General features: G+C 35.1%; 1 protein-coding gene across 9 annotated transcripts in view; it reads left to right on the plus strand.

The window, feature by feature from the left end:
- Positions 1-10458, plus strand: part of LOC147385078 (uncharacterized) — a 32481-nt gene that overhangs the window by 20507 nt on the left and 1516 nt on the right. For 2 of the 9 annotated variants that reach the window (XM_086425087.1, XM_086425086.1), the window contains exons 2-8: positions 7628-7718; positions 7931-8016; positions 8493-8799; positions 9147-9206; positions 9318-9353; positions 9522-9565; positions 10018-10139. In XM_086425087.1, the coding sequence (XP_086281213.1) occupies positions 8756-8799; positions 9147-9206; positions 9318-9353; positions 9522-9565; positions 10018-10139 (306 nt within the window). In that variant the 5' untranslated portion in view covers positions 7628-7718; positions 7931-8016; positions 8493-8755. Of the gene's footprint in view, positions 1-7627; positions 7719-7930; positions 8017-8492; positions 9207-9317; positions 9354-9521; positions 9566-10007; positions 10140-10234; positions 10295-10458 lie in introns of all 9 variants that reach the window. The other 7 variants (XM_086425083.1, XM_086425085.1, XM_086425084.1 and 4 more) reach the window with 7 other exon arrangements.

Here is a 10458-nt window from a genome sequence, read left to right on the forward strand (position 1 = left end):
GAAGCACACTCTATTCCTGAAATGGCAAATTATGTTCTACCATGCCTTACTCTACATCCAAGCAAAAAATAATACTTCCTTTATAGTATCAAATGCTGTTTAATCAAGTTCATTGAGGTAGATCACCTCGACCCCTCCTCCCCCCACCTTTTTTTTTTTTTTTGGTACAACAGCTTTTTTCTGATAGTTTCATTAATAACATTATCGAATAGTTAGACAGAAGGGTATGTTCTTCGATGAGTAAAATGCTATATATGTTGGTTGACAGTGTTTCTTGAGAACAGATAAGTTGTTAAATGCAGTTTCTCAAAATGTACTTGGATCTTATTAACTCATGGACAAATGAATTGGAAACTAAATCTCTATCCAAGAACTTTATATCTTTAAAGATTAGTGTAAAGGTCTTGGCTGGTGAAAGGAAAGTCAAACAACATTTGAGAATCAGGTAGAGAGGGAGATAACAAGGCTCCAAATGATGAATGTAAGAAACCCATAACGGCTGCCCATAATACACTATATGCTAGCCAGATACACAAGGTCCCAGATCCAATACGATGCAGATACGGCTTCAGCACTTAAATTTTAATACAGGTAATGACGCCTGTTTAAAGTATACAAGCATCATGTCACCATGTGCACTAGTGTTCTATCTACATAAAATTTTCAAAAATACCACTCACTTGTTACATTGGTGTCACAATCACACGGAAGTGCCCAAAACTCTGAGCAAATCTCAGAGCATGGCGTTACTCCATTAGCACAATATATATTGTGCCATTCAACACAACATTTCCAAGTTCTGAAATGTACTGAGATACGCTGGCAGTAGGCCTTAGTATGCCCCAAGTAAGCATGCTTAGGCATAACCAGTAAGACCATATAAGGAACACAGAAATGTATTATCTAATACATACAAGATTTCTTAATTTCTTCCACCCTGACCACCCATAAAACAGGAGAAAGAGGGAAGGAGAGAGAGAGAGAGAGAGAAGGGGAGGGGGGGGGAAGATCCGTATCTCTCACTATCTAAGCATTATGGTGATTATTGTATTTTCATAAATTTGGAGAAAGCTAATCATACAACAGTGATGATAATCTGACAGTTCATGTCCCACACTTCCAAATAAGCACGTACATATTGACAAATTACTTGAAACACCAGAAAATACTGCAATTGCTAGTTTACTATGGGAGACATAAAATCGTGAAGAAGTTCATCTATGATTTGATTAGGAAGTATCATGAAAAGAATGTCTATGTTATCCAAATGAGTACAGTAGGCCCCCCCCCCCCCCCCCCCCCCAAAAAAAAAAAAAAAAAAAAAAAAACCACCCCCCTTATATCAATAATTCCGATGGAAACAAATTTTATGAAGCATAAGTAACCAGTATAACCATTCATCAAGATTATTTTTTTTTCATAACTTCCTTGTGTGGACATCACATTTTTCTGAACAAACTTCTTGTATAAAATATATATATATATAGGCTCCATCATTAGATGGCCTCGTGTGATGACAGACATCATATCATGATTCCTTTGTGTCTTTTGAACTTCTATTATCTTTGGATATGTCTTTGGATTTGTCTTGGATATGTCTTTGGAATTGTACTACATAGGCTCTTATTGATTCATTTGACATAGGCTCCATCATTAGCTGATCTTGTATGATGACATATATCATAGCATGATCTACTCCTGTCTTTTGGACTTGTATTACATTTCTATTGTCTTTGGATATGTACTACATATGCATTTCTATATGACTTTGATTGATTCATTACATATTACAATGGTAGACTTACTTGATATTAGTTTTAATGACTCATTTATTGTCTTCTAGGACTTTCACATTATTTTATATTATTTAATTAGTAACTAATAGTTTTTTTTTCTTTTTAGGTAAATTTTTTTAACTCCGCCAATGAAAAAATTAAACCTTTTACATTGCCGGTCCCAAGCTCGGATAAAGGAGGAGGGAAAAGGATGATCCAACACATATTTGGTACCTTCTGATAAGACCTGGAAAAGGTTGTTCCCCCAACCTTGAGAATTATCACCTTCTCTACTTGTATAATGAATGTTGGAACATAACAGGGGTTTGAGTTCACTAATCAATGAGACTTAATTAAGTGATCACTTTGATTGAATACTAATAGTAAATTTTATAGTTCTCTTTGTTTTTTTAATTGTTTGAATAAACCCATTGTGGTCATGAACTAATTCTTGTTGGGATCGCTGCAGGGTTTCCTACAACCAAGTGAATTTCACATTTTTGGTTATGCAAGAACCAAGATTTCAGATGATGAGTTAAGGGATCATATACGTGGGTGAGATATCTTACTCAAGGTTTTATCTTCATGTGGTTCACCTAAAGTTATTTTCTTATATCATAATTTAGGAATAAAAAAATGTGTATACCATGACTCATCTTATTCTAGTTTATGATATATTAGTTATCCTTACAGTATTCGTGCTTGTTCATTTGCTAGGCAGAAAATTGATTCATGGTATTAATAATTCCCTTTGGATAGAGTGGAGTAGAGGAGCAAGATTTGTTTAGCCAACCCAAAGTCCTTGGGATTAGGCTTCGTTATTGCCTTTTGGATTGTCATGAATTTCATATATTGTGTAAGGATTTCTGAAATAGCCATGATGTTTATTTCCTCACAGAAATGGATTCCAGAAGCTGGAGAAGGTTAAGGATTCAAATCGGCAAAGTCGACAATTGGAAGAACTTACGGAAAAGATGCGTGAGTGTAAGAGGTAAATGATCCATCTATGTCTCTCTCTCTTTATTCGCTAGTTAGTTGTTACTAACTCTCTTCTTTGACGTTTCTATGCCTAATAGAAACATGCATCTAGGGTGCTTAAAATATGTGATTAGGGAACATTGTGTTGATAAACAAACATGTCCATATCACATTGATTGTGATATGTTGGTATGGAAAGAAGTGAAAAATTTGGATGAATATGAGTATTTATTTGGTTTGGCACAAATGGGGACACAGAGGTGACACATATGACATGGTGGAGTGCATGTAATTGTAAATGTTTTTTACTTGCATCTTGCGGAAAAGTATCTACGGTTATGTGCACGCCACGATGTCATTGTGTCACCTCTGTGTCTCTCTTCGTGTCATCCCAGCACGACTCACAGGGAAATGCTGAAGTAAAATTGAAATTGACATCATTTGGGACATTGTTGACGTGGATGTGTCTATAGAAAGATAGATGCTTGTCATTTAGATATGAGTGAGAAGCATCTATGGTTCTGTGCACACCATTGTCCCAAACGATGTCAATTTCACTGTAACTCCATCACGACTCTTTTAAATACTACGAGGGACCTAATATATTGGATCAAACTGGGTCCAAGTTGGTGTGGTTTGAGATCCTAACCCAATTCATTTGACAGCCCATCGAGTTGTGGGATTGGGCCTAACAAGATGAGTTTCCAACGTTAGTCTGTGTGGCTGAAAAACGTTCTTATTAGTATACAAGAGGAGACAAGAACCGTCCAAAAGCGGGTCATTTTTTTCTTTTCTTCACTTTGGTGACATCGCTAACTCCATTTTGTATCCTGTACTCCAAGGGGTTAGGTAGCTAATCAACCAAAGACCTCCCTTGGATGCCACGTTGAATGATAATATTTGCTCAACACATTTGAGTTGAATGATATCTTATCCGAAATGAGTAGTTATTTAAGGCATATTTTTAAGGAAAATTTTTGTAAGTCTCTATATCCCACATGGTTTAACAATAACAATTAAGAGAGTGGAAGCCTTCTCATGGGAAAATTGGCAAAATTTAGATAATATTTTGCCCTTTAGTATTTCCTTTATAATACACACACATACACATTTGAAGGTGCCATCTTCTGTGCATAGCATCCCTACTACTATCACAAAATCTCCCAATAAAGAGTTGCCCGATTAATTTGCTGAATTAGTTGATAATTCACGGAATTAATCAGTGATTCTCTAAACTAATTGGCTAATACATGATTGATATATATATATATATCTCCCAATAAAGAGTTGCCCGTGTGTTTGTATTTATAGGTTTTGGGGGCAGCAGCTATGGCCATTAACACCGGAAAGCACCCAGGGCAGCTTAAAGACGATGTTGCATCACTTGGTGGGACTACCATTGCTGGGATTCACGAATTGGAAAAAGGTGGATTCCGTGGCATTCTAATGAACACCGTTGTTGCTGCGGTTAATCGCAGTCGAGAGTTTTCAAAGAGGTAGTCTTACTGCTGACATGTACAACTGAACACCAAAAAAAAAAAAAAACCGTAACGTATGAGATACCATCTGAACTGGTGTATTCCAGTAGCAATTCTTTTTCTTGACAGATGCAGATTTGGTTGGGTATCCCATTGCACTATTACAATGGGATAAGCTCATAAATTATTATATGCACCCCAAGAGATTATTGAGTATTAGAGAGACTTTTATTATAGGTTTTTTAGAGCTGCTTTTGATAATTTTATTTTTACTGATTCTATTGGTCACAGGTACAAATGATTGTTTCATACATTTTTCAAGATTATGGTACTATTCTTTTATTAAGTAGTATTGTTAGAAAATACATAGAGACTGGAAAATGGCTGTAACGACTAACAGAGTATGATGGCTGGTGGCAAGGGCCACCTTTCTTTGTTGCGGAAAGAAACTTGTGATGGCTTGAATCAGTCTAATCATCAACTTACAAATGGGTACTTTATCATATATGGTTTTCTCTGATAAGTTTCCTATTGGATCAGTCATGGAGGATCACTGACTTCTCATAACTTCTCTTTAAGTCTTTCACTAGATTTTAGTTCATATTTTTGTGGATAGCAAAACAGATATTCAAGCAGTCTTGAAAACAAGCGAGGTGATCTCCTTGATGGGCCTAGTGGTGGAGAGGGATTTGCTGAAGACAATGTTTTACTGGCTTCATGTAAGCATATGATCTTCTGATTAGGTGCTTTTTCAATTTTTTTTTTTTTTATTCTTTGTCTACCATGGTGAGTGAAATTGCTAATATATGTGTTATCAAATACTTTTCTACCCATCTTAGTCTAGAAGTAGATGAACTTAAAATTTGTGAGGAGATAGGATGTTTGATAGAATAATATAAGGGAAGGAGAAGTAGAAGAGAAAAGATAGTCCAGGAGAATCTAAACCCTTGATCCCCTCACTCTTAGTTCATTCCAGCCAACTTAATAATTAAATTACATATTTACCCACTAAGTCATGTCTGGACCCACTTCCCTTGCTAGAATTGCCCTGAAATTTAGTTTATTACTGTCAAACTGTGCTTATTTGTCAAATGAGTTGTAGCTTGGACATAATAAAAACTCTTCTTTTGTAGCTTATACCAGTATCACTCACAGTAACCAAGTTTGGATATTGCAATTGTTCAGCAGTGTTCAGTTCAATTCGAACCCCTGTTGATCTCTTTTGCGGGCCTGTGTTGTAGGTTGTTGGAAATGAGCGTAATTCAGGTTTGTTATCACAATGTGACTATATGTTTAACTTCTGAGGTTCATTTTGTTATTGTGACTTCCATAGATGGGTTAGTTGATATCATGAGTGATCACTTATGTTTTCAGTTTCTTCAGAGGTCTTCAGTTGGGGAAATGGTGCAAACTATCAACTCGGTACTGGGAAAGTGCACATACAGAAGTTACCATGCAAAGTTGATGCGCTTCAAGGTTCTTATATTAGGGTGGTTCCTGCTGCAAAGTTATTTGTTAGTTTAATTATTGTCAGTTATTTGTAGCTTTGATAGAATTTTCGATCTTAACAAAAGGTTTACATGTATATTAATTTGGGGTTATTTAATTTAATTTGAAGCTTGTTTTATGATTTTTCTTTTGTTTTTTTTTTTCTGATTTTTTTTTTAATATATTATTTCATTCATTGTGATTGGTGAATTAGAGGACCGTGCTATTGTTTGTTAAACCTCTAAATTTGACGGTCATACTCTATGGATTTTTTTTTTTGTTTTTTTGAAGTCCATTCTCCAATAATTTGATAGTCCAAGGCTATCAAAAAAAAAATTCTACAAGAGAATATTTGACAGGAGGGTCTGTCAAATTTCTCAAAATTTGACGGGCTAAGACCGTCAAAAATGAGCCTTTTTCACATAGTGTACTACAGGTTCTGGGTCAATTCAGTTCGGGTTTGCCCAGAATATATGAAATAAAATTAAAATCACCTCCGTATAGACCTGAACCAATATAGTCACAATGAAATGTGGGTAAATCGCTAGTACAACATACATGAGCACTTAAAGGACACATACTCATGGGGCCCACATGGGGATAAGTCGAGGACTGGATTTTTTCTTTTGGTGAAGAGAAAATCATCCTCACAAAAAAAATCAGATTTAAGATCATTCTGATATTTTTCTAGATATCATTTAGTCCTATATGGGACAAGTAGATATTCTTTTTCTACCTAATATATAGATTCTCATGATTTATATTCTTAGTTGTTTAAGTGTAAGGCTATAAATAGGCTAATGCATCGCAATCGGGCATTTGTTTGTCTATGTTTAGTGCGCTTGAACAATCTTTTGAGATGCATTCTTGCCATTGCAGAGCTGGGGGACATTTTCTATTTGTCAAAATCTCATACTGATATTGATTGATTAATTGACCATTAGTATGTGTTGGATTGATTCAGTCTCACTTGTCCAATGTGCAATCAAGCCTTAAACAATGTGATAATTTGGACTAAATTTCTTGAATAAAACCAAGCACAAAGAAAGGAATTGTGTCGATTTAAATGCAATGGTCCATTATGCTAATAGACATGGCTAGCTAGGTCATAAAATGAATGAGTGGTATGTGTGTGGGGGTGTATTGGTTAGGATCCAAGGCAACCCAAAAGGATACATTGAGGCTCATAAATTCGAGGTCCCTAATGGGTAAAAAATACGTCAAGAAAAACAACCAACATAAGGTGACGTGAACTGAGGAGTGCTTTGATGCAAATTAAAGACTCAAAATTTGAGAGGAAAGCACAAAATGATTGTGAGAATGGAATAAGATCTGAATATATGCTGCCTTGACATAATATAGCTCTATTATGTATAGTTGAATGGCAAAATAGTATTCATGTTGCCGGTTCCATTATGTGGGATAAGGCTTAGATGGTGATGATTATAGTACAAATTTTCTGTATTTAAATGCCATATTGTATAAAAATAGACAACATCCAGTGTAACTTTTTATAACTGAAGTTCTTACACCCATCAGGTTCCAATATCTTTCTTTCTTCCTTGTATTAATCTATCCACAGCTGAACAATCCAATGGTATACAATGAAAGAGCCCACTATGACAGTTTCCCTTTTTGAGTCAGAAAACCATTCCCAGGGCTAGGTAGATCAATCAACCTTTTTTTTTAACATAAAAAAGAGAAGTGGATGCATCACCTCTCCTAACCAGAAACAATCCATCTGTCCACCTACAGTTTAGAGAACAGTCTATTGGCTCTCAAAAATGAATTCTAGCATTATGAAGATGTAAGAAAAGAAACAGAGAGATCCAAATTGAACCCGTAAAAGGTCAAAGTACAATATAAATCAGGGTAATTCACTGACTATCCAATTTTTTAAATGGGCAGTGATCACGTGCCGGTCCCAAGCCCGGATAAAGGAGGAGGGAAAAGGATGATCCAACGCATAGTTGGTGCCTTCTGATAAGACCCGGAAAAGGTTGTTCCCCCAACCTTGAGAATTATCACCTTCTCTACTTGTATGATGAATGTTGGAACATAACATGGGTTTGAGTTCACTAATCAATGAGACTTAACTAAGTGATCACTTTGATTGAATACTAATAGTAAATTTTATAGTTCTCTTTGTTTTTTTAATTGTTTGAATAACCCATTGTGTTCATGAACTAATTCTTGTTGGGATCGATGCAGGGTTTCCTACAACCAAGTGAATTTCACATTTTTGGTTATGCAAGAACCAAGATTTCAGATGATGAGTTAAGGGATCATATACGTGGGTGAGATATCTTACTCAAGGTTTTATCTTCATGTGGTTCACCTAAAGTTATTTTCTTATATCATAATTTAGGAATAAAAAAATGTGTATACCATAACTCATCTTATTCTAGTTTATGATATATTAGTTATCCTTACAGTATTCGTGCTTGTTCATTTGCTAGGCAAAACTTGATTCATGGTATTAATAATTCCTTTTAATGGACTATATATTTGTTTCTTACTGTATCTGATGCTCTCTCCGGTTTTATCATAAGTTCCTAACCCAGAAAACTTCTTTTGCCATAATTTGTGTTTTTCTTACATAACATTTGAATTTATGACATTGTTTTCTTGGTTTTTTTGTGTGGCAATTTTCACCTTGCATTATTTTCTTATTGCAAGAGATTCGTATTCAATTGCTAATTTTATTTATAGAAGTCTCAATAAACATCTATCAATAATTGATTTGATGATTCTGGGTGTGCTTGGAAATCAGGTGAGGTGCTTGTACCTGAAGAGTTCCATGGGAAAAACACAGTGGTTTGACATGCGGTGTAAATGACATCAGCAACGGAGAAAATTTTCTCTCCTGCCATCATGTCTCTGCCCACGAATTTCAATTTTAAGATTTATGTCCATTTATAAGCATTATGTCCATTTATAAGCTCATCAACATTTAGGATATGACGATGACAATAATCTTTATTAGCTTGCTTATCTTGTGCCTACTATTTTCAGCACTTCATATGGCAGCTGGTAATGGGCATCTCGATATTGTGGAGTATCTTGTCAGAAATGGAGTGGTGAGGATTTCTCTTTGCTTCTATTACTGGGTGCCTCACTGTTGGTATCAATGTTACCCGAATACTACATATTTGCTGACCCTTATCCATATCGACTACTTCAATTTTTAAGCGTGCTTGTCTTTTACACCTTGTATTGGTTCCATATCCTTTCTGTTTTTGGGTAAAAAAGTCTCTGGCTTCCATAGTCTTTTGCAATTTTTATTTTTCCTATAATGAATTATGTTTTACTTCTTTTTGATGAATTATTATATTGGCTGATGTGAGATTTGTGGGAGCTTTGGTTCTTAAAGACAAACTTTGGATGTGCTACATCAAAGAAGACTAAAATTTAGCAATGAAAACAGGCCATGCTATCCCTTGGCCAATGATTTTTCAGGGGCAGTTGGTTGTCAACAGCGGAATGTGTAAGAATACTCCTTTAAATTCGGGCTTCTTTATAGTTTCTATCTTCATATGCTTAATTATCTTCTTTCTAATTCGATGCTTTTTTTTTTACTTTGGATTAATTTCTTCAGAAACTTATTTGGAAGTTCTTCGTTGGGGAACAACTCGTAAGTCACTAATACATCTTTTTATTGTGACATTGCATCATAATAAATTTCTTAGATTATCAAAACTGTTTATGAAAATCATCTTCAGTTCATGTCTTTGTTATATATAAGCACATGCAATCTAATCTCATAATGCTGACATGCTTTCGACCTTTTATATTGATCAAGAAGTGGAGTGGTTCCATGCTTGAGGAGCTTTTGTTGTCCACGAAGTAAGCCTATGTTTTTTTTTTTTAATTTCTTTTTTGGGGATTCACATTTGTTTGGAGATTAGTTTCTATTTTTCCTTCAGTTATATTATAAATGTCATCTATTTATATTATTAACGTGTAGTGGTTCCTGTATTTTCTCTCCTATCAAAAAAGCAAATTAGCTTCTCTTGATAATAAAAAAAAATTGACATGCTTTCGAATTAGATGCCAATAACAGATCGCAAACAGAACGTGAGAATCGTGTTAATAGCTTTCCTCTAGATAATTTGTTTATTGTTCACTTAGATGCATTACTTGCTTATACTATTAGACTTGTGGATCTAGTTAACATGCCTAGAGGTGGTGCATTGGATCTATGCAGGTCATGAATGTATTGCTGCATTTCCTTTCAAAAGTAATATATATATTTTTTTCCTTTACCCTTCTAATATTGTGTGCCCAGTGCCTCACAGTTGAGGGTCATTCCGTCTATATTGGGAGTTTACCTTTGAATGCGACAGTTGAACAAGTTAAGGAGGTGTTCAAGAAATTTGGGCATATTAAGCCAGGTGGCATTCAAGTCAGAATTAATAAGGTATGTTTCGCATATGCTTTTGTGGTATTCCACTATAGTTTAAATATCATGATTTGTTATTTGTGATTTTTATGTGCTTATTGGTACAACAACAGGGATTCTGTTTTGGCTTTATTGAATTTGAATCGTTGAGTTCGAAGCAAAGTGCAATTCATGTATATATTCTGCACTTGATTCTTTTTTTTTTTTGCTACAACTTAAGTTGAATGCATTTCTGGTAGGTTTTGGGATATTACGATATGATAAAATCTACTTTGGCATTGTTGAGCTTTGCCTTGTGGTAACAAACTTGATGATGTGCCCATCAGCCCACCAAAAC

This window comes from Akebia trifoliata, chromosome 15, assembly GCF_017979445.1.
Source record: "Akebia trifoliata isolate Shusen 1 chromosome 15, ASM1797944v1, whole genome shotgun sequence".
Taxonomy (NCBI): domain Eukaryota; kingdom Viridiplantae; phylum Streptophyta; class Magnoliopsida; order Ranunculales; family Lardizabalaceae; genus Akebia; species Akebia trifoliata.